This window comes from Folsomia candida, unplaced genomic scaffold, assembly GCF_002217175.1.
Source record: "Folsomia candida strain VU population unplaced genomic scaffold, ASM221717v1 Fcan01_Sc001, whole genome shotgun sequence".
In the NCBI taxonomy this organism is placed as follows: domain Eukaryota; kingdom Metazoa; phylum Arthropoda; class Collembola; order Entomobryomorpha; family Isotomidae; genus Folsomia; species Folsomia candida.
Genome location: NW_019091193.1, coordinates 11,994,663 through 12,020,474, shown reverse-complemented (window position 1 = coordinate 12,020,474; position 25,812 = coordinate 11,994,663). Strand labels below are relative to the sequence as shown.

At 37.8% G+C, this 25,812-nt stretch overlaps 1 protein-coding gene across 1 annotated transcript; it reads left to right on the top strand.

Annotated features, from left to right (window-relative positions):
* The first annotated feature begins 628 nt into the window (after positions 1-628).
* On the top strand, positions 629-25,812 carry LOC110854277 (sex-determining region Y protein). The gene is made up of 9 exons (XM_022102707.2): positions 629-2,182; positions 2,305-2,324; positions 2,395-2,473; positions 22,574-22,610; positions 22,706-22,754; positions 22,934-23,141; positions 23,504-23,596; positions 23,660-23,712; positions 23,907-25,812. The coding sequence occupies exons 1-9, from the start codon at positions 1,840-1,842 to the stop codon at positions 24,672-24,674; spliced, it is 1,650 nt and encodes a 549-aa protein (XP_021958399.1). The 5' UTR covers positions 629-1,839; the 3' UTR covers positions 24,675-25,812.

Sequence of the window (25,812 nt, the reverse complement as noted above, 5' to 3'; positions counted from 1 at the left end):
TGCTTTTTAAATGCTTACAACATTTAATGTTCATTAACCTCAAAGTTTTATCAATGATAACTTATCTATATCGCTCGTCTGGCCACTTGTGGATATCAGAAATCGATGTTGAAGTGTTGGTTTGGCACGTAACAAAAATTTTAAACGGTGGTTGTACATATCTCGTCTCCGTCATCAGCCTCCGTGCAGACATCATCGGCACTACCTGGACACGTGAAAGGTGCTGAGAGGGAGAGAGAGAAGAGATACTGCTTGGTTTCTACTGGGAAAATAACCCGTGTTAATAAGTACACAGCGATATTTATTGGGATTGTCACTGTTGGTTTATGCATATCAAGTGCCTTCGAGATAGGTAATTCGTTATAATATTTTTGATAAAGTTGACGTTGGTGTGCACATGACATCAGCAAATATGTCTAGTCGACATATTTTAATCAACTCGAAACTTCAACTGAATTATATTTCCATTCGAAATATGCTTAATTTCCAAAAATGTCAATTAATCCAAATTTTAGGAATATGTAGCGATTAAACTTGGACCACCCTTTTCTCGAAAGAAGGGAGAACCTACTCAAGTACATGCATACACACTAAATACATAAGGCAAGTGAACATATGTGGTTTTACAAGTCTCCGTTACGGCGAGTGGGACTTGATAATTAAGGCACAAAAGTGTGCTATTGTAAGAAAGGTGCATCTCGCATTTTCGTCTCTCAACTCATCCTCAGCACATCCAGCACGGAATTGAAAAGTTGAGGGAATCGTGTTCCCAAACTGCATGAATCCCACAGGGTAAGAAGAGCAGCAGCAAAGCAAGTGATGTAACAAAGCATCATGCTCGTACGTTTTTAACGCAACAAACAGGCAACAATAATCTGACTCTGTGTGCATGAAGGCTGAAGTGGTCGTGGTGTGGCAAGTAAGTAACCATTTCAGAGTCTCAGTCTCACTCTGCCACTCGACGCAACGCAAGTCCATCATTAAGTCTCAAAATTGAATTGCCCCGTCGTTGCAGTAATCGGCCCTACGTTTCATCATCACAATACGCACGTTGAGTAGAATTCATAAGGTTTGAGATTTCTGCAACTTTTTGATTGTCATTAGTACCGTGGTCGCATAAATAAAACATTGGATAAATATTTTGGAAGATTGTGTGTCGGCAGCAAAAAGTAAGTGAGACAGGAAATAAAGTTGCGACCAGCAAAATGTAAACAAATTAGCTGACCTTCTTCAAAATCGGTGCCTACCTTGTCCACACGTAGAGACAAGCATTGAGGGGATACTTAGTGGGGCATGGAGCAGTGACCAGTGTCTTTAGCATAGCCGCAGTGTAAAAGTAGTGCTGGGGGGTCAATATACAGACGGTCAGCCTGGCGCATGCATGTGGGTGGATGAACGTTCAAATTATTTGAAAACAATTACTCGACAAATGTTTGGAGTTACCTCCTCCCTCCAATAAAGAGGTTAATTACTTGGTGTCAAACAAATAATCTTAAAGCGACTTACTATAGTATACCTCCTCCCATTGCGGAAACAGTGGACGTCGCTCCATTCCGTGTCAACCAACATTTGTTGATGTGTTTATATTCTCATTTTCAAAAAAGTGTGACAGGTGTTTCAAGCCGTTGATGCCTTGGTCTTGCCGTCCCTCCTGACACTTTGCTACTGAACAACGACCAAAGTACTGGACCATGTGCTCTTCTCCTCTCTCCAATTTCACATGAGCCTTACTTATTAGTCTATTAAACTGCGAATACCGGAAATACTTGTAATCGGAACAATAACTTGATCCCTTATTTTACATCTTAACTGGAGTCCATCGTTCTCGAGAATCGGAACATGGAGGAGAATTTCGGATTTAGCCTTCCCCCGGGCGGAGCTGCTTCTTCTGAGCACCGAAGCCCAAGCCTGAATCGCGGAGGAGGCGGAAGTGTCCCGAATAATAATAATACTAATGGAGGGGGCATGCCGCCATCGTTCCAATCGTACCACCATCACCACCACCCTCACAATGTTTTTCAACAAGTTTCACATCCGGGCATGCCCTCCATGGCCCAGATAGAAGAATGGCACAGTCATAATCACCACAATCTGGCCATGCAGCAAAACATTTTGGCCAACCATCTCAATATGAACGGCAATGGGGGGCTGGAAAAACCTAAAAAAGAGCAAAGGATTCGAAGTAGGTTTGTCAAGTAATTCTGGCATACATACATAAAAGTCCAAATGCATCCTCCATCTTTATACATAAGTTTCTGTTCTCAGGAATCGCATTTTTATGCATATTTATTATTATTTTTTCAGGACCAATGAACGCTTTCATGGTGAGATTTCTTGTTAATTACTTAAAAATATGAGTAGTAGTAGTATATTGCGATTGTTACATTTTTGCAGGTTTGGGCTAAAGTCGAGAGGAAACGGTTAGCAGATGAAAATCCAGACTTGCACAATGCAGATTTAAGTAAAATGTTGGGTGAGTTTTTTATGCGCAGTTTATATTGATAAGTATTTTCATATTTTCATCTCATCCCTGTCAACTACTAGACTTCCAAAAGTCTGTTTCCCATTTGATTGCAAATTGCTGTCATATCATGTTGCAATGTTGCAAGCCCCGTTATCCCTGCACAAAAATTGTCTGAAAAACTTGTGAACCAAGTACTCAATTCTGCTCATAAAACTGGGTCTTTAAACTAATAAATGGCATGGTCCCAATTCCAAGTAGCTGCTCCATAATTAATAGGCGGATGAAGCATAAAATGGTAATCAAACGACCATTAGAACGGACGGCGTAAGTTGGGGATATATAATTTGGGCTGTGAATTTAATAATAACCCAGTTGATCATTTTCTAATTTTAATCTTGATGCGTATTCTTGAATTCGTCCTGGCTGTAAAGAAACAATATGGTGAGGATGGTGGTGATACATACTTGTGGTCTGGTGGAAGTGGTGCATTTTTCGATGTGCATATAGCACCCACCCGACGACGACGACAACGACGACGACGACGTTATGAAATTTTACTGACTGCTACTGCTAATAATACGTACGTACGTGGACCGGTTTACTAATAACTGCATGAATAAATATGCATGCATCGTCATATCTCGATACCCACCAAGCAATTCACCTAAGAATAACCAATAACTGTATAATATGCTTTTCTGAAGTGAGGCAGTAATAGTGCTTTATAGAGAGTATCGTTAATTATTTTTCTTAATTTGCCATTGTTTAAAGTAAAAGCAAGGCCACTGACTCACATTTAATTGCTTTTATTTACATACATTCCAGTCCCACTTCCAGTTTGACTCGGCTACTTATTACTCGACTTATTTAAACATTTGACGAGAAAGTTCTTTCAATAACCTTGTCTCGAGTTTGACTTTTGAAACCGAAATGCGAGTCTTATCTCACATTTTTAACACTAACAAAAGTGTTATTACATACGAGCTCATAAAAATGCTCCTTTACTTTATTGGCTTGATCTTGAGCTGATGTCGTCAATAAATTACAGATTTAATTGGCCCAATAAAATTTTCATATATGTCAATACCTAACAATTATTACTATTATCGCTGTATACTATCATCATTTGAAACTCTAATGAAATTGTCCAGAGTAATTACTCTAAGCATGCACGCTCACTAAATTGATAAAAAAAGTATCATTCCGTATACCTATCAAAGTGAAGGAAACTGCATCCGATTGAAAAATTTACACGTATTTAAGAACGATGTGTACATATCTATATGTGTATGAAAGTTAATTGTTGAACCGTTGCTTATAAAGTCAACTGCTCTGCTAACTTTATGCGTTTTTCTATGAATTTTGCACATGTAGATATGAATTAACTATGTGCAATGTACACCGTCAACGGTAGCAAATTCCCATCTCCTGTTTTCGTACTTTTCAATGTTGAGTGAAGAAGTATGTGGTAATGGGAATTGCACGGCAGAGTAATTGTCTAGACAAGTGTAAGTCAACGTAAAGCAGGGATTTTTTTGGATTGAAAAGGATTGAGAGGAACTATATAAACCCGTTAACGCAAGTAAACGAGCAAGTTCACTTTACGCAGCTTCCGTTGTCGGAGAATATTCTGTCTCAAAATGAGCATCCTCATGGTACACAAATATTTAGTATTTAGTAACAAGAAGTACGTATTTGTACGTAGTAGGCATATTGGTGCGATTACTTCTTTGTTGTTGTGTTTGTTCATGGATGGGCCGTGGAGCTTTTATTTTACGATTCCTTAAGTGGTTGTAATATATCGTCTTGAGCTGAAGTTTTCGTCATTTGATTAAAGCTCCTGCACAAAAGCATCTTTTCTCCTTCTTGAGATAACAAATATTTTCATTAAATCTCATTAACCCGTTTGTCGGTCCTCTTCTCAAGTACCCACACCAACAACCTCCAAGTCTGCCTCTTGCATACATACATCACACTACATGACTTTTATCATTCCAATGATCAAAATCAGCTTGAATCATTTCCCTCCTGCTCACGGCAAGTAAAAGAGAATTCATAAGTAAAGGCTCATGAGATTTTGAGGAGATTATATCTCTGCAACAGCGCCTTTAACTACCATTTCTCGTCGCATTCGGCAGCATTCTTATGATTTTTTCACCCAGTTTTTGTCAACACCCCGAATTCTGCTTATGCAGTTTAATTTAATGAAGGTGTTGGTGTTGGATTAGATTAACGAGGAGCATCTGAATCTCATACTCATTTAATTTGAGTAGCCGACCAAGATCAGATACAACAAGGGAGACTTATTTTATTGCACTCATGCCAGTAGCACTTTTCAGTTCATTTGTCTCTGGAAATGCCTCTCGGTCTGTTGCTACTTCTACAAAGTCGTGGCTCTTAAACCTGCTCTGCAGTTTTTCTCTTGACTCTGAATCCGGTTGTTGATAGGCCCAGTAAAGTAAAGTGACTTGCAAGAACACGGACACAAATTACAAAAAAAACATTATGGTCACCACGCCACCGAGCAAAATGACTATTCTGATCCCACATGTCACCCGTCATTGGTCTTGAAAGCTGTGCATCACGAGAAAAGAATTAGTTTACTTGCTCAAGATATAGGTATGTGGCAACGCAGTTGACAGAATGAAAGGTCGATGATTCCTTACACACCGTGGGTGAGATAAATAAATATAGTACAACCAGTCTACCAAAACACTATTGGACACTGGGAACAAAATTAACTCGGATATTTATATGCGATATTCTCGTATAGCAATTATTAGTGGCACTTACGTACCAAACGAGAAACGAGTCTGGTAGACGGTAAACTTCTCCGAACACGACATGCCAGGTTAGGTTACACAAACAAGTTCAGTGTTATTTTATTGCAAAACTCAGGTACAAGACTGGTGTGGAATGAAATGCAATCAGTAATATGTGTTATTTGATAAGCGATAAAAATACGCACATTTGCACCCCATTAAAAAAGTAATGCTTCCGATGCATTCCGTTGTAACAGGGTCGTTAGTTTACATATGTACACGAAGAAAGAACTTTTCTGCCTTTCATTGATTTCTGTCCTGACATTCGAATCTTTTATTGCAATATTTTCACATTTCCTAACCAAGAATATGGCAAGATGTTGTGTCCATTTAGACATAACAAATAGGTATTAAAATGCAGCTTGTCCTTTTACAAAGAGTTGATGCAATGGTAGATGACCGACTTTGTTGAGCGTCTCAGTTTCCCCAATGGCTAGAATATTGGACCTCCTGATAAGACTTACTTTCGTTTCGTTCTGCAGGCTGTACGACACACATACTCCGAAAGCATTTGGAGTTATTATGCACGCAATGTGCGATTTTGATTCAAGTGCATAAATCATGGATAGTTGATAACCATCCGCTTGGCTGGTGAAGAGTGACGGAGAGTCGGCGTAAAGGAGGTACGAGGTCTAGGTTACATGAATCGACCTCAGCACAGTCCTGCCTGAGCGGTGACCACCTTTATTATTACACACACACATGGGTTGCCATATATATACGCACCTTGTGTATGCATTTATCTTTATAAAGTTAAAAAAATATGCAGTCAATATAACACGAAACAACAAAGTCAGGCCTAAGTAATTGTAAACATCTCCCCCATTAACGTCACAGCAGTTGTTGCTCCAAGAGGAATTACCCTAAATTCGCCACATGCACTGCACTTGGCCCATTTAGATTGCTATTACCACAAACAACACACCAGGTTGCTTGTTAAAAATTGGAATGACGACGAGCAGAGGTCCTTTTGACCCCAGAAGTCTTCCCAAATCCAAAAAAGAAACCTGAGGCGTACAACAAGAACGACAAGTGCACGCAAAACTCTTTATGTGTAAAAGCAACAGGTGGAATTCGAGAGAGGTTTGGTTGAAATTCGCAAAAAAAAAACAGCAATTTTAATTAGATGAGGTCCACTGCTTCTGACAGTTCCTTTACCAAGTGACAAGCGAGCGACTATGTGTGTACGTATAACCAATGATGCAAACTTCGTGGCCGTTTTATTTTTAGTTTAGTTGTTTAAGGAGGACATACAGTCGAGCAATTGGCTCTACATGTATTACTAAAACGTATTTAGATGATTATAGTGAATCCCATCTGCAAAAATTAATTCTCACTTAAAACATGACATAACTTTGGTACTTGTTAAGCGTGGAAAGATCCGCGTGCTTGTCCAATTCCTTGAGGAAATACACATTTTACATGGTCTTGATATAAATTGTGGAAATCAACAGATTTCCGTACTTTGTGATCTAGTCCCACTGCGCCGTGCCCTGTCGCTGCTATTACTCGTCGTAAAGTGGTCCTCATTGCCACCAAAAACTCGTGAATGAATCACAATGGCAATGATAATAAGTGATGGCCGGCTGTTAGTTTTTTGAATGACTAACACACACCTAACTACACACCGGCGTCGGCGGACACTCACTTATTAACTTGCCACTTGTTGCTCTTACCTTCTTTAACAAACCTAATTTGCTGGACCATAAAATGAACCTTCAAAGCAATTCAATTTCCTTACAACTGACTGTCACATTTTGCTTAACGTCTTTTTAACCCAAACATCACTTCAATTTCAAATGGTTTAATACGAGGATAATTTTTGGGGTGTTGGTTGATCTATTGATATGTGCACCTCATGGACAAGATAAATATGTAATAAATACGTTTACAAATTACGTACTCATTTAGTGTGGAAGAGTTTGACTAAATGATACTGCGTGTATCGCTTGATTTAGAAACATTTTCCACACCCATTGGACGATCGGCGACATGACATTCTTCCCTTTGTCATTGCCACCGTCTTGATTGTGAAGGGCAAGGTGTGCCTCTTGACCGTGCTGCACATTTAGGAAATATGTATTTTGACAATTTCGTCGTCTCAATGCTGTGACATTTTGACTCTGTGAAATAGCTCTGAAAACGAATTTATTTATGGGCGGTGTGTCATTTCAATATACACATTCAGCAATTTGTCCTCAGTTAGCGAAAGTTAATTGTCACAAGTTGACCCACATGTGCGGTGCAGAATGTCATGATCTATGTACTGCACGACGCGTTACGGCTGAACCTAACGCACTCATCCGACGACGAGCCACACACATTAGAAAACTACTTTATAAACGATCTTTAACAAATACATCCGTTCCTGGTTGCAGCGACTTGAGAGCACTAGAACCAAGGTACATATGTACTTATTTATGTATCTGCATCGCAGTCGTCGAACGAAACGGTGAGTTGAGTTGATGTCACCTTTTCGATTTTCAAGTTGACTTCCTTTGCCCCACAATCTGATTATCGTGGCACACGATCTTGTGCAAGAAATACCACAAGCACTACAAATTTCTAATTTTATCTCCTGCTTTAATTTACTTTATTAATGCAATAGTACAATATCATTACACACTCGTATCCAAAGTCAACGCAGGTGTACGTGAGAATGTGGATCGTTAAATCGTCATACTTGAACGACATTTTTATTCATTCCCATTTCCTTTAATCTTAATTTTATACAATCATCTTGGAATAAATGAGGTTGAAAATTGTCAAGATTGTGCCTCAATGCCCAGAAAAAAATGTCCATGAACAGACATGCGATGTAATACATACACATATGTATTCAGAGCTAGTAGAGGACAGTGAGGGTACCAATTTCTGTATAAGTACGTATTAATAAATGGTAAAGCTGTACATACATATTTTTCTATTAGTCCATCAGAGTTACGAAAAATTTAGAAATGTTGTATTTTTACGTATTTTTATCTAGCTGTCTGGTTGTTGAGAAATTCTCACAAGTTTTCACAAATCTTTTCTATCCTGTTATTTGTAGTTTTGTGTGTGTGTGCTGGAAACGATGTCTTTCGCATAGCGTATTCTGTTTGTTGTTTAGTAGAGGAGATAATTGAATGTTGGGTTAAAAGGAGACAGTTAGTGACAGTGGTTGGAAGCGTAGTAATTAGTGTTGGGAGTTGAGAGACGGTCTGTTGAGTAATCTAAGTGAAAGTGGGGTGGGTGGGAGGGTGGGTGGTTGAAGATGTCAAATGATGGGACATCAAAGAATCGGAAATGAACAGACACTAGCGTGCGACGAAGCTTGACCGTCTGAGAATAAAAGAGAAGAGCGGAGCTGAAACTGTGGTGCTCTGCGTTATGTTATTATTATTTTTATGATGATGGGTTACAGGCAAATATGATGGCTCACGAATTATTTTTCCTCACTGCTTAACCATCCGTTTATAAGAAACGACGAATATTAATTTGTCATTTGCTTCACAGAATATGTTGTTTTTGGATCTTAAAAAATTTGCCTAGACTCTTCTTCATCAAATGCGGTCAACAGTTTTTTAAGGAGCCGTTAACCACTACCATCCAATTTTAAGACTTATTTGCATCTTCAACGTTTTGTAATTTATTCCGTTTCCGTTTTGAGCAAAAGGAAACGAACCATCGTCTCCTCGCCCTTCGCCACTGCTGCTGTTGTTATGTACATATTTACTTGCATATGCTTTTATATATATAAATGATCATTATTATTATTATTATACCCGACAAGCAGCATCTGGTTGCATAAATATAGATTCGAAAAACACTTAGTTTATTGTAAATGAGGTGGTGAGATATATGCGCACAGTATTAATATGTGCTTTACTGTGGTAAGCTGCTCCCCGGTCTGGTCGAGTGGCCTGATGAATATAATTTGTTTTTCTTTAGATTTGGTAAAGTACTTGAAAATGAGGAAGGGCGTTAAAATGTTGTAAGTCTTAAATAATGAGGAGTTTCCAAGAAAAAGTACGAGTGCTACGTTTTTTGATGATTCCTAATTGCATTACAAATATCGTATTTTCATGCGCCATGTAACTTGCTTCCATGCAGTACCCACGAATAAATGTGCGTAAAGGTTCCATCCAGAAAAACGTCTCCCAATCATCTCAAACACTGATGATCAAACCTTTGGGTTTAGGAGGTAGAAAGGGTCAGCGGCAATGGAGTGAAACTGGAACTAATGTCATCACTTCCACAATGTGTCTCACCAGCAGGTTCCTTAAGCCGTGATTTATGAATGAGTGAGACCCCGTAAATCAAATCTCCTTACACTTTAGGCGTATGTTACTCGTATTCTTTCCATGGCTGAATTGAATCTCTTATCTCGCTGTCTTATTAGGCACTGCAATGCCCAGGTTATTAATATTATTAAAATCTCGATCCGACCGAACCTATGTATATCCGATACGTGTACCATAGGCGACTATCTGTACAAGTGGTTATACATCTCATTACAAGTGACACTCCTCATTCGTTTGGCTCATTGTTTCTGAAAATGCACACTTATGTACATAAGTAAATATGTGTGTAGTGAACTAACACTCGTAGCCTGTAGCAGAAATGGCTACAGTTTAAGATTAGTAGAGGTGTGGCGAAAATAACTTTGATTTTAAATTTGTTCCCGGTATGCAATTAAAAATTCAACTCATTAATGAATATTGTTGGGTAATTGGAAAGGTGTCACACGCTTAAATTTCTTACATGGTCTTCTTACTCATTAAAGTGGTGAATGACTCTCGTTTGCAACTTGGGATTGCTTTGCAAAACGAATAGTATTAAGTCCATGCAGCCTGAAAAATAATATCACTACGCCATCCTACATGGAAATTATGCATAGATTTACTCCCATCTTTACATATGATACTTCAGACTTGACAATCATTATCAACTGAGGTACTGCTTGGGTAATGAGATGATATGTCGGAGAAGTGATCCGTCGTTGATGTGAACCTCAAGAACAATTAAAGAACGCTTGTAATCCCTGAAAGAGGATTAATGTTAATTTGGTTTAATTAAAAGCTTTACGGATTTGGCTAGGTTAGTGCGTTACTTAAATAGTTAAATGCGCCCAACACGCAAAAGACACTGAGCTGGACTTGACAACTTTCATTAATTGCTTAAGAAGGCTGAAACACACCATGCTCCTTACTTCACATTTCTCTAAATGGCTGAACTTTTAATTTGTGGTTCGTCGTTATTAAGTGCATACATCGTACGATGGGACCGGTGTATTTAAGGTGAATTAAAGCCAGTAAAGGATAAGCAAGCAAGCTTGTTCGTTGTGGAGACATGAACAGTTGACATTATTTCACATCATTGTTGTCACTCTAATTAAAACAGGTAATTAAATGAGAAAGATAGGGGAATATTTCAGTGGCTTGCGTGCGGGCACTTGTGAAGGAAAAATTTTGTGAGCTTATAAACGTAGGATGTTCATAAAAATCACGCAACCTACAAATCCAAGAAAGACATTCAACAACTCCTGACCAGCTGCTGTAACGAAGAGGTAGCAGCAGCAGCAGCGGCGTCGCCGTCGTCGTCGTCGTCAGTTAAGTCGGCTCTCCTCCGGTCGGACACCAAATGAGCTTGTTGCTGAAATTTTAAGATCAAAATCAAATTGATAGCGCATTTAGGTAGGAGATACCACTGCTGTGAAATGAAAATTGTCCATTTCCTTTCTTGTTCCATGAGATGATTCATAGAATTCTGGCTGTTTAAGAAAATGGTAAACTGACTGTGAGACTCACTCGGCATTTGATAGTTTGCATGTCGAGTCTCTGCCACTAATTACTGTCAACTTATAAATAATATAATAAAATTTCAACTTTCAACTGCTAAATTTCAGTATGAAATCGGATTTACTCACTCGTAGGAACATGTCTCATTATTTACAGCTACTTTTCATTACAGCGAATAAAAGTTTAACCCCGTATTAAGTATTTTGATGCGATATTTCTTGTTAAAGTTTGTATTAAAAATTTTCTAATTTTACAAGCTCTTCACTTCTAAAATCCTATTACATTTGATACGGAAACCATATATAACTAGAGTGATTTATTTTCAATTGAAATTCTACACGTGAGGCATATTGAATGGACAACATCCGCATAAAAAATGAGATGCTCGTCGTGATCACTAAATAAATCCATCCAAAAATAGAGTTTCCTTCGCGTTAGAAAGTTTGCACATAACCTGTACGAGAACGCTACCTTTGCAGATTCGTTACTATGTAGTACTCCTCCTTTGTCCACCAGGCAAAGATTTTGATTTTTGACCCACACGACTACCTTCAATGGGTGGCTGCTGCTGCTACCAATGCAAGTTTTGAAATCTCATTTTATTCATCAGCACATGCATACAAAAGCGATCCTACTATTCTTATGCGGCTGAATTTATCTGACCAATATTAACAATACGAGATCCTCCAACGTATTACTTGGATGATTCGATTCAAGATATTGAGCTGACACCCCAGACTACAGAGAAATGAATGGATAGAGAAAAAATATTATGGGAAGATGAAAGAGTCCCAATTTAAATTGGTCGGACTATTACGAATGCTAGATAGGTAAGCAGGATGGCAAATAGAATGAAAATAGCATTTTCCGTCATGTGATTTGCTACAAGTTGGTGATAGTGATAGCCCGAATAGGCGTCAATTGCCAATTCTCACAAATCACTGTTAGTTAGACTAGCCTTTCAGTGACAATGACACTGATTGATTCTCAATCGCCTCCTCCTTCACTTAACACCACCATTGCTGCAAGTCGTGATTTCCACGTATTTTCACGTATCCATCTCCGTGCGCCAATGAAGATTTCTTGTTACGGTTCATTGCATTTTTCATCAGCCCCTTAATGAGCGTCTGGTTATTACAAAAAAGTTCTATTTAAGTACTAATTTTACAACAACAGTAGAGGTGTACCGACACTCCTCTTGACTTTGTATTCCGTGGACTGCCGGTATCCGTCCGTTTCATCAAAGGAAATGTTTTGGCCGTGACTTGGCCTAAATGAAATGAGATGGAATGCCATAAAATCAATCTTAATTAAGGAAATCTGACTCATACTTTATATTGCATACATATGTATGTACATTTCAGTACATACCGGTCAATGTGGAACTTTTATTCTTACGGGTTCGAGTAGAGCACATTTGAGATAAGCCATTTAATTTTAGCGATTTCGGTGAATATTACACATACAATGATATACTATCTTATACTATCTTGTACTTATAAAGATCGCAATTACTATATATTATGCTACACATGTGTAGCGAAAATTGTACAAATTGGCATGCATAAATGCAACTTTGCTAATTTTTAACACAATTAGATACATACCGCATACGTGTTTAGGTATGTACGTACATATTTGTACATACCGAATTTTATATCTATTTCATGGTATGGGCGGATGGGTGATAAATAGCTGCATAGGTCAAAGGTCATCGCAAGTTATCTCACAATCACCTTTCACAAATATCGCTTGCAGACAGAGTAGTTTCGATTCGTATCTAATTTCTTTGAGCAAGAACCGCAACATTACGAGCTTATGAAAAAAGTCTTCCAGTTGCAGATATGCATAGATGACTTCATTCGGTGAGGTTGACGAGTGTCAAGATGAGAACCTTGAACCAACAACTGAGCAAAATTTTATGTGGGATGCGAAATGCGGGACCTTAAAAATAATTAAGTGTAGCATTGCGAAGCGTTTTTAATTAAAACTGGTCTTAATTGTCTGAGCAAGAAGGAACATGAGAATCATGGAGAGAAAAGTTTGAGAACAGAATTATCGCGTGCAAATATATTTACCATGTGGTTCCAACAAGGAAATAATAATAGATTACGAATGCGTAAATAACTGCTTGGCAAAATGAGCACTTGCTAAAACCAAAAGTGGGCATTCGGAGCACGTTTAGCGCAAAATGTGGGATTGTTTTTTTAGATTCCTTTAGCATAACTCACCATTGGTTGCTCGCATGTATGAGAATTTGACAAAATGTCACTACTGCGGTTGGATATGATATTTGATGAGCACGAAACCCCACAAAAGATAACGCTTGATTAATGTCCACCTTATTAGAGGATAATTATTATTAAAATGAGAAATCCCAAGCAATTTCAGAAAAACACAACTGATACATCCTGTTCAAGGTTGTTTTGATTCCTTGTCAGTGTAACCGGAAATCTTTAAATTGAATACATGTTGAATACATGTTGAAGGCTCCTCGTCATGAAAATCCGTGCTTGTTTTCTGCTCATAATTTTCTTCTTAATTTTATAGCTATGAGACATGAACTCGGACAGGAGACGGATACATGTAACACGACAAGTGCCTTGTGTTTCGATGCTTTTTGAAATGTTGAAGCAGCGAAGCGACAAGAGACCCACACATATAAATAATATTACATGTGCATCATTCTACTCAATATTTTGTAGTTATTAATAAGTTTTATTTCTTGACTTCAATCTGGAGGCAGAATATTTATATTTAAACAAATAAATGGACATACTTTAGTCTATAACAAAGCTACTATCAATTTCTGTAAAACATAAATAGATCTACCTGTTTCACGAGCTTTCAAAATTTGTAATTATTTTTTACATGAGAATTTAGGATATGCACACACACATCAGCAGTTTAGCCAAAATCAAGCCAAGATAAACTGATAAGACGTGCAACCTCGACACAATTGACGTTTACTTACTTTTGATGCCGATCGTGCATTGATATCCTGAATTCCATATTATTATACAGACAATTTGGCTCCTGAATTTACAAAGTTGTCCCAATTTTAAATTTTGTAGTAGCATACATGCACATGTGCTTTATCTAGCAAGATACTAGACAAATTATTTATTGTCTGCTCTTTCATTATTTATAAATTTTGCTACTACATTTATTGACATTTTATCATTTTCTTACAGCAATTACAGCTTTTAATACTTTAATGATTTATTAACAGGCTTCATTCTTACGATTTATGCATATTTATTACTTAGGGTTAGACTCACACGTTATGTGTAAGTCTATTTTGTAATGGGGATTCTGTTTGTTTTCATAATCTTTTCTGGACAACAAGTCAGCCTGCCACTTTTCACTTGCGCTCATTGATGTTTTCACTACTTATCAGTACTGGACTTTGAAAACTGGTTTGCGCAGACTAACACTTTGTTTGCTTTGAAGATTAACTGGCTGGCTGGTAAACAAGGGCGGGTTGAATGGAAAACAAGCGCCCCCCGAATCACACCAAACAGATTGATCAATGAATGAGGTCATTTTTAAGCATATTTACATACGTATGTATATACAAATATGATATGAAGGTACGTATGCACAAGATATTTTACCCCCGAAAAATTTGCAATAACAAACACAGGCTGAAGAGCATGCATAAATAACAATGCAAATCAATCTCGATAATGTATCAGTCTCATCGTAATACAACCCCAATTACCATAAAGGTCAAAACTTGCTTACCGACTTGTTTTATCAGTTTTGGACCCATGACATGTTCGTTTCGTTTTTTTCGTACACTTGTTCAACGTAAGAATATCGTTTTCAATATGTCAAATACATGTCGCAAAGTATCTTTTTTTAAATTATAACGATTCCTCCAAGACTTAACTTGGATAAGGCAAGAATTTTTAAAAGTATTTTATGTACATTATGTTATGTGTCTACGTCTGTCATATTCTGAAGGTAATCAGTAATAAAAAAAGCATGCTCCAAAGAACCAGAAACCATCACAAGATGTAAGGATGTACAAATAGGGAATGGGCAGCTTCAGTTGTAAAAGCAAAATTTCAGAGGGCACAGTTAAGCTTAGTGGCGTAATTAAAATGGCCCACCAGAGTCATGATCATATAATGGAGCCCTCATAAATTTTTGTTTTATGAACCTTTTGGTGGCAGAAAATCATAAAGTAGTCTTGCGCAGTGAAGTATGTATCAAGCACAAATAACCGATCTTGCTCATCCTCTTAAATTGGCTTGCTTTTATGTGGCAGGTAATTTGGCTGCATTTTAAGAGTTTAAGGGTCTCTCCCACTGTCTACTTGTCTTCTTTACGTTCTAATTACCACACGGATTTTCATAAAGAGCCGTATTTTTAGCTACCAGCAAAAATATGAATTTATTAAATAATAATTTTCATTTTTCTGTGAGCATTGATATCAACAATATTTTGATCAGATAATAAATTGTTTTGTCAAAGAGAACGAAAGCAATAAGTGCTCAGTCCGTGTGTTGGATTTTCTGTGTAGCAATTTTGAATGGCGTGTCATTTATGACTTTTCTTTACGAGGATTATCCTTAATGTTGGCATAAAAGATGGGGTAAAGGCCACCCTGTAGAATACCGCACCGACGGGTACTTGTAAATACACGGAGAGAAAGAGAGAGAGGGTATCTCTTACAGCGAACTACATACAAATTTAAATGCTCATGCTCAACAATCCATGTTCTCCTATTAAATATTACTTACACAACAAGTGACTAAACATCCATTAGAATTAAGTGCTCAGGTTGATAATTTGAGTTCCTGCGGTCCACTGGCTCGAATTATTCCAGTATATGGACCATTTGTTTTTATCAAAGGCTGTACCAGCAAAATGCGTTAAAATTATTTTACCCATCGTATTCATAACTTATTTTCAAGTTATTTTCAAATCGGTCATATTTATAAAGCATTGTGTATTGGAAATTAATTTGAGAAAATGTTGGATAAATGCATTATAAAAAATAAACGAATGTGCCGAGCAACTAGCACAATGATACATGTGTTACAAAGGTAATGATGACGAATGTCAAATTGAGAATTGATAGGAAACTATGTTGCATGTCATGTATAATATGTGCACCTGAGTCGCAGTAGTAGTCGTCATAGGCAAATAATCAAAGTTTAACCGACATAATATGTATTCCGCATGTGAACAATCTTGCAAAATAAATTTGGAGAGAGTACAAATTCGAGGGACACCTACCTGTTGACAAGTTAAATGTGTGTATGCCGATGTGCATACTGAGCCTTCACCGTTTCTTCAAAAAGGCTGAATCACTAGGTGTGGCATACATTTTCTCTGAGGATGGGAATTAGCATTTTTTAAACGTGTAATAATTTGTGAAAATTTCATACCAAAACTTGGGGGCTATTGAATCACCTTTTATTGGCAAGCACTAATGACACATTTATCATTTCTTGCCAGAAAGATTCTCACTAGACGAAATTAAAATTGAGCTGATGTCATCGTAATTGGCTGTTTACTACTCTTACATTTGAAATAATTTGTGTGAGGTGAATTCTGTATGTGACGAGAGAAAGAAAGAGACAAGGACTCAATTGGACTGGAGGGATACTCTATAATCTGTTGCCATTAAGGGGAACCCCACCTAGAAAACTCTCTGCCTACGATCTTCCCATCTCATCGTAACTGATGTGTCGTTAATACTTCCATATAAAAGCATGACCAACAGCTATCCAAATGTTGCAATCACACTCTCATCTCTCATACAACACCAAGAAATTTAATAGATCATTCATCTCACACCACCACCACCACCACCACAAATAAACATCACTCACTCTCATGTGAAGTGAAACATAATCTCTTGGATGACTTCAAACTTTTATGTCTTGATGCTTCAAATCTAGACTGACTTTTTTTGGTCCGATGTGAGAGCGTCATCATCATCCGGACGTCAATTCCTAATCGAATGTATGTAGGCCTCACTCTATCTTTTTCTACGCAATCCCCTATTTTGGAAATATAAATTGTTTCGTGAGTTCAGATTAATAAATATGTTGCAGCAATGGTAGTTCGTCATGAATATTTTCAAGCAATATTATACCTAGTTTAGTAGCCGGGAGTTATTTTGCAAGCTGTGCTATGCTTTAATAGTTTCTGTTTGAGAAACTCTGTAATAGTCTGTAACAGATTTCACGAGAAAATAGTAATCAAGAAAGGTCGTTTGAGTGTAGCTGGTAAAGGAAGCAACTTTGATAAATTGCCATATTGACTTGATCCTGCAAGTAAAAACGTAAATATGTACATATGTATGTACTACGACCAAAACTCTGAAATCATCAACGATCTTTCTCCATAATTTCATCACTTCATTTTACAAATTATCTCTGAAGGAAAGCTTTAACCGGATAGACAACAGAAGATGAAATGTGTTGATTAACGGATTTTGAAATTGGAGGAATTCCTTCGCATCGTGGTTCTCAAATTTGTCAAAGAAAGAACATGTTCAAGGGGTCACGCATTCGGTATTTGTTATTACTTCCTTGTTGTTTTTCCTCCTACCCACTGCTCATCTATGTATGATTATGCAAAAAATCCTGAGAAATGGAAAATATAATTGAACATTCCGTGTAAGGCGCATGCATGGATGTTTGTGAATAAAAGCTCTTTGAAAATTTACGAAATAATTCAAAAAATATATCTGTACAATTTTTTACAAGCACAGAATTCGGTGATTACCTCCCTACTTACTGACAAGATTTTGTTTTGAGATACATCGGGTTTCTTACGTCAAACAAACTGCACTTAATTTCATTACATTGTGTACAAAAAATTTTACAATAAATAATGTTTTTGTATGGAATGCACACAACTTTACTAAAAGTGACAATTTGAAGCCGCCGTTCTTACACCACAAAGCCTCCGGTTGTCTGTTGGATGGCAGGCTCGAAATGTGTTTGAAAGATTTACTGTTGAGGTCGCAGTGCCATAATAAAAACACGAAATACATTAATTAGATTTCAAACGAGGCGATATTAAAATGCTTCGTGGTCGGTGGTACAAAGTAAGTTCCCACCCCGAGTTTTTAACCAATTTGGTAAGTGTTCAAGTGTGGATTTGTGGAATCCATCAGAAAGTATTTCGTTCGTTCGTTCGTAGTAGCTGCAGTGTTACAGTCAACAAGCAAAGTCAATAAGCATGTTTCACTCTATATTCGCAGACGGATGTGGTAGTAATAAGTCTCAACAATCAACAGTGTTTCTAGAGACAGCGAGAACCACGCTGCATGGGTTCGAATTTAGGAAAGATTCATATACTTATTACATAAGTATTTACGTGGCGTTTCTCATCTTGGCTGGCCATACATTTTCCCGTCTCCTCTTGCCTCATCCTAAGGTAGCCCATTTGTTTGCCAAGATTACTTCTTATCTTCAAGGCTTTGAGTTGACCGAGTACGTGAGAAAGAAAAGTGTCTTGTTCCATGCACTTCCATTTGGGATGAAATTATTATATTGACTCACCTCCGAGTTGCGTCCCGCTGCCAATGAGTTTGTTTTATCATCGGAAAATTCTTCTTTCTCACTTATACTGCAAGATAATAATGCAGTCTGTGCATGTATAGCACATTCGTAGCTGGTGTGTTTGGTAGGTGGGAGCATTTATGTATCCGTAGTAATCCGTACACTATGGTGCATGGCGATGGGAGCAAGATTTGGATTTAGTTAATTGCTTGGCAGCCTGCCTGCCTCGCTGTAAAGAGAATCTCTTTTGGCTGGAAACTGTGATACAAATTGACACCACCACGTAACAATATTATGATGCTGGTCATTATTCCATTAAAGTATTGAGAACAGTGTGCGAGACCCTGGGTGTTGCGTTGGTGGTGGGGTTAAAAAATCCTGGCTAACCGCATTAGTTAGTTATTAGTGGCAGCAGCAGTGGTGGAAACCCTGCGAAGGGGAAGGGGACAACTGCTGAGAAGTAATTAAAACTCATAGAGAGACGCAGAGTAAATGGGCGACGCAGTGCAAGCCCAACACCAACAACGCCGCAATCAGTGTGCACTGCACTCATTAGTCATTGGCTTTTTTACACGGTTGAATAATTAGCCAAGCGAAGAAAGATGGGCGTAACTAATGGAGTGGACTAAGCGCCGCAGCAGGACGAAAGCTCGAAATGTTCTTGACTCTGCCCGCCTTTGTCGATCTTCCTCCTTTGATAAGAACTCATATTTATCCTTCATCTTACACATTTCCCACCTCAACTCACACGTCCCGAACAAGTTTTAAACACATTTGATCGCATCATCTTCACCAGATACGCGCACTCTCGAATTTCATATGTACGTGTATCTATCTAGATGTGTACATGAAAACCCTTGCTGTGACCATCTTTTAAACGGCGTGGGCTATGTTGTGCCAACAAATACATAAGTTGCAATCTCTTTTGGAGAGAAAATATTACGGGAAATTATTGAAACGTTGCTTATTAAATTTATTTAGGTACATACACCAGAATATATACAAAAGTTTACACAATCTAATTATTTTTCCGTTGAAAGAAGATGACAGATTTCTGGGTTAATTGAACTTTCAAGACGGGATCAGCGTTAAGAAACCAATATTTTATTCCAACAGCAACAAATTGATGGTTCTTTCAAACAATTTACTAAACTTTTGATTTCAAGATTAAATCGATTGTTAGATCGGCGCTTGTGATTTCATTGATGAGATCAACACTTGTTTTAGTCATGATCTTCTTGGTCATCATGATTCATGACAAAATCTTAACTCACTTTATTTCTCATACATACTCTTTCTCAGCAAGCAATGTGCCAACATGTTTGAAATTTTTTAATGTGAGGTCGGGCAACATATGAGAATAATGGTTCATAAAACAAAATTTATGTAACAATCTTTATGTTTCTTGCTGCATGTTTCGGCATGAAGAGTATCCATTTTTAGGCTCCTCACTTACTCAATTTGATGATCATTTCGCCATTGATATTCTGTAGCAGCGCTTGATTGAGTGCATGTTAAATGTTAAGTAAGGGTGAAAATTAAATATTTATTTGAAGTCACGACAATGGGAGATGAACATGCACGCAGGCGAGATGAGAGGGGATTTCAGAGGCAAAGCAAAAAGTCTTTAACAGAAAGCGGACAGGAGAGCGAGAGACGAGAGATAGTGCCAACTAATAAATGGATGGAGGTACAAATTGTTGGATGGTAAACAGATCCACCACCTTCGACATGCATGCATAACACGTCGCAGCAATTTATTTGCAATTCAGCCAGCAGTGAAGAGGACGAGGGACGATTGTAGCAGTAGGATGGATTTCTTTTAGGTGGAAGAAGATGTAGCGATATAGACTCAAACTCCTTTCATGTGCTGCTAACATTTTATAGTCTTCTGCGTCCTCGTCTTCTTGGTCGTGCAAATCAAACATCTCTTCGTCTTTTTCTGCTTGTGCTGGTGATGTGAAAAGTACACAAAAAGTATAGCTTATCTCCATTAACGGCCAGCGCAGCAGTGTGATTATGCATACTCTGCCATTTGTCTAGATTATGCCACGAAGATGTAAAAGAATTTTTTATGGCTGGCAGTCTCCGACAGCAGGCTATGAATTTGTTTTATAGTGTGGTTTGCTCTTTTGCTGTCCTCTCAAAGGTTTTGCTCCACGTAGCTTCACTCGCTCGCAGAGGGATTTGAGCAACATTATGACCGAAACTCTGTTTCACATCAAGCTGGGCATGAGGAAGATGCGGCTATACAATGTTTTAGTACTTTATCTCATCTCTCAACTTTCTTGGCAAATCAACTCTGAGACATTCCTTCGTTTTTCTAGAATGGGAGATGCTCTTCTGCAGAGATGAGGGAGGAGTGGCTTATTTACTATTTGCACCAATTACTGATCCTCAACACTTTTTGCAGCTCTGACTTGTTATACAATTTTATCCGCTTTATGTTCTATTTAAGAGGTTTTACCAAATTGTTAACAAATTACAACGGATCATCATCATCATCACCACCATCGCATGCAGAGGAGCGCAGCAGTTTGGTTGAAACATGTCAACTATAAGGTTTCCTAAGTAGGAAAATTCACAGTTTGAGTGGAATATGTGTGCCCGTGTAGAAATGGTGGTGGGGATAATGAGGAATATGAAATAAATTTGGTCCACCTTTTCTCTGAAAGCAGAGAAAAGTTATGGCATGTGCATATCCAACAAGTGTCGGACTCTGGCCGAGACTAACCAGAAGACATGTTGTTACATACTTTACCAGATTTATTCACACAAGGCATGCAGATTATGAAATATGATTATTTCTGCACATGTCTGCAGGGACAGCGACAGACAAAACTGATTAATTTGGTCGACCCGAGTTATTCTTTTCCTTACTTACCAAAGTAACTAACAGTTCGTGTTCGAATCCGTTGCTTACTGATGAAGTGCAATTTGTTTCGCTTAGACAAACTCTTGCGCTTGATTAAGTTATGAATAATACAAAATATGTCATGATTTTGGGGGTGAAAAACCTCAGAGTCCTATTTCAATCAGAGTCTGTGGAAGGAGAAACTGTGTGTACGGATGATGTGCATGCAAATACTTTGAACTCTAAAATGATATGGAAAAAACAATTTTGTTAATGCGAACACGCAACGATGATTAAGATTCAAGTGAATGGTCAGAGCTTAATATTAGTGAATACGCCTTAACCAAATCAAATTTGTGTATATGCATGTAGTTGCTTTATCTGTGCACAAGTGCTTAAGTGCTTAAGCACGTGTTGGCTTGTCTAATCCACGCGTTGATACACACCTTTGGATGAGATTGTGACAGCTTCTACATATGCGATCATCCCAAAAAGTGCTGGAATGGACAACAGCTCGTATCATATTTTAACAGATTATTGACGACTGGGGAATTTTGGATATTTAACTATTTATCAATTGCCAAAAGTTATCGCACCATGATAACATCCAGATTGGTTTTCAGAAACTGTCCACCTATGACACCCAGAAAAAAGTACATTTATTTATGATAAAATATTGAGCAAAAGCAGGTATATGTAGATTCGTCGTATTTTGAAAGACGGTCTCAAACTGCCCGGAGGATTTTGAATGAGTAATGATCTAATCTCGCATGATTGACAGCCTGAAGCTTGGAATTATTATCTTGGTGGACAATTACCCGCACCGTGTGATTAATGGATCCTATACATAGATCACATAGAATTACCTAGACATTTGCAATGTTGAAGCCTGGCGCTATACACGCGGATACATAAGTTAGATGCATATGTTCCTAATGAAATTCAAGTTTCAAACATGATTCACTGAATGTGATAAGTCTCAAGGGAAAGAATGTGCAGTAGGTGCACTTGATGGTGGCATGCGACGTACGACGACGACTCTGTTTTATTCAGAAGCTTGCTCAAGATTAATCATTATCTTAATATACAACTAATTTACATGACTCTGTTGTTATTTGCAGGAAAAAAATGGAAAACTGGAATGACACCAAATGATAGGTACGCATTTGATTTTTTATTAACTCATTACATTAATACTGCAGTACTACTTCTGCACAGTTATTAACAAACAAATGATGTGTTTAATTTTTTAGGCGCCCATTTGTCGAGGAGGCTGAACGTCTTCGGGTTTTACATATGCAGGTATTGTACTAGTTTAATTTATTCATGTGCAATTGTGACAAATTGTCCTTAAGTCTTTACATCTGGAGAGTAATTCTACTGTATAACTTGAAGATATTGCAATTTATATAAGATTTCCGTTTAATTAACTCAACATGAAACTTGAAGTCTCTAAAATGACCCATACTGTGTATTTTTAGACTCACCCCAATTACAAGTATCGGCCTCGCAGACGGAAGCAGACCAAGCGTGGTGGTCGCAGGACGAATGAAATTTTGTTGCCGTCCAACAATGGAGAAGACGTGTACAATGCTCAGTTTGGTGCATTCCACACTCCTGAAGCATCGCCCAACGCCAGTCCTGACCCTGATTCTGGAAATAAGGATTTCCGAAAGGGGTTGCCACAAGGTAATTCCACTTGTTCTTCAAAAATTGAGCTACGAAATCATAACTGGTTTAGTGAATACATGACTTACTACAAAGTTGTATGCAAAACTAGGTGGTTTGCAGTAATTGCACTTTTGTTTACTTGCAATATTTATGTACGTACTTATGTATCATCAGAAAGTAAACAACAATGCTACTTTGTGTCGCTTTTATAAGATGCAGTTGCACTTTTGCATTCCATTGTCTCAGTTTTTCATCCCTACATAAATATGTTGTATCACACACAATGTGCATTCTGTTGTTCATCTGATTGAATGTAACAATACATACGCACAACAACGCACCTGCATTTTAATGATTGCTTTCCATTGTTCTTTCTGCAGGCACTGGGACAACGCTGCTCCAGCAAACCCTCTTGGACTCTCCCGTTGACCATCACAACATTTCGCAACATCAAACATCGCAATCTCATTATGGTGAGCAGCACATTGAGAAAATTTCAATCGTTCATGAAATAAAGTTTAAAAAAAATATTTCAGACGGAGAAAAAATTCTTCCCACACCTGAGATGTCCCCACTAGAAAATAACCAGGTAAGGTAGCAGATCAACCTTAACAAAAGTATGATTTCAAATCCGTACTATATCTAATTTGCATAGTCGCAAATTTGAAATGTGCATGATTTTTTTAACTTTCTGCCTTTTTGTCAGTCTGATAATTTCGTGACATGCACATATGCAGAATTTTACTAGATCTGTATGACAATCTGTTGTATGAACATGTTTAGGAGTCCCAGAGGTTAGAAAATTCTGACAAAGAAGGGCAACTCTCTGACGAAGCTAGGGGGGCAAAAACAAGCCCAGTCATGCAACTCGTGAAATTTACAAACAAGTTGAACCCACCGAGAACTCCACCCTTTGCCCAGTTTTCTTCAGGCATTCATAACGGAGTTCAAGTCATTAACAATCACCCAAATCTGCAAATACACCACCAACACCAACAAATCCAATCCCATCATCATCATCAACATATTGCAAACCAGATCCAGCAGCAGCAGCAGCAGCATGAGCAGTATGTTCAACATCATCATCACGGGCGACAAATGGAATTCTACGACCCGATGCCCGGTCATTCTCCAGGTTTGTACAACTCGTCCCCACAATATGGGGACCATCACTACCAGCACTGGTTAGCTCAACAGGAGTCGGAGGAAATGTTGCAACGGGGGTCGTATCACTTGGAGCACGCGCCGCCACCAGGGTCAAGTAACTACTACGATTACGTCCCATCTCCCAATCCGGGCGTAAGTTATCATGGCATGGATGCCAATCACAACTCGTTTTATGGGTACAGCATGAAAATTGAACCTCAGGATAGTCTCATGTCCTCCCCATACGATCATCACAACAACAGTCCCGGAAGTACAATAAGCAACACGGGTTCCAGCTCTGCTACAGGGTCTTCCAACGGGGGTGCGGCTAGTGCTCCCCACGATTACGAGTCCTCTAGTCTCATCTACAAGGCACTCTCGGAAGCCTGTAACGGAACAAATTAGTAATACTGTAATTACCCATCGATTCACGCATCCTAGTTATTTTTTTCAAAAACATTGAATGCAACAGTGTAAAGTGTTATAGTGCAGATAATATGTACATATTTTTATTAATTACATAGCGTGACATGCAGTGTCCATATCTGAATTGTTATCTCCACGCAGTCGCCTCCTTCCTTCATCAAGCACATTTTTTTGTGGAATTGTCACTCTTGTCTTGTGGTTTATCCTATATCGACGAAACCAAACAAGTTGGGATCAATTTGTGCAGTGTCACGTTCATGATAAATTCAAGATCGATTTAATTTTTTCGTTACCATTTGTACAGTTCATTCATTATTGGTGACAGTGTATGCATATATTATGATTACATATGATTATTTAGGATAAGTTTGAAAAGGCAGTCAATCAATGGACCGAAAAAATACTGAATCCTTCAAGCTGATTCACGTGTATTGTTGTGTAGGAAGTTCATGAAAGTACCAAATTGATTTCTGCAAATGCAACTCATATCTAGATTACATACAGCTAAATACACATGTATCAAGTAAAAAATATAAAAAATAATACAAATAAATTATTTAGGTATTCATATTTAAGGGGTTATTAGCTTATACTATAATTTTCTAAGAACCGTTCCACACACAAAATATCGTCTCTCATTCCACTGATTGGGACACAAAATTCGACAAAAATTCATCTTTATCATCATATAGCAAGATTTCTTAACAATTTTATGTTTAGTTAATACGGGTTATCTATATCTCTATCTTTTGTTCAAGTATTTTCAATATCATCTTAAACGATAGTCTCGAAAAATATTTTCGCTATGAATCCTGATTTATTTGGGCAAGTCATCAAAGCTGATGTTAGAATGTTTTCGTAGTTAATTATTCACCTCTTCCTAACTAGTGTCCCAGATAATTTAATTAATTTAACGCAACATATATTTTGAATATATTTAGGATCCTATGACATAAAAATTAAGTGTAGCAAATGCTGAACATATTTACCAACCTATTTAACTTCGCGTATATTTAACTGCGCGTAATAAACATACAATCGAATCAACAAATTTGTAAACGCATGAGTTAAAATAATCGAATAAAATTAAAATTTTCTAAATCTTCTTGATAATACC

Bases quoted from the DNA above. Each gene is read 5' to 3' on its own strand.
- LOC110854277 (XM_022102707.2), top strand. From the start codon at position 1,840: ATGGAGGAGAATTTCGGATTTAGCCTTCCCCCGGGCGGAGCTGCTTCT. The intron at 2,325-2,394 runs GTGAGATTTCTT...ACATTTTTGCAG, and splicing joins GACCAATGAACGCTTTCATG to GTTTGGGCTAAAGTCGAGAG. The intron at 2,474-22,573 runs GTGAGTTTTTTA...TGTTATTTGCAG, and splicing joins AGATTTAAGTAAAATGTTGG to GAAAAAAATGGAAAACTGGA.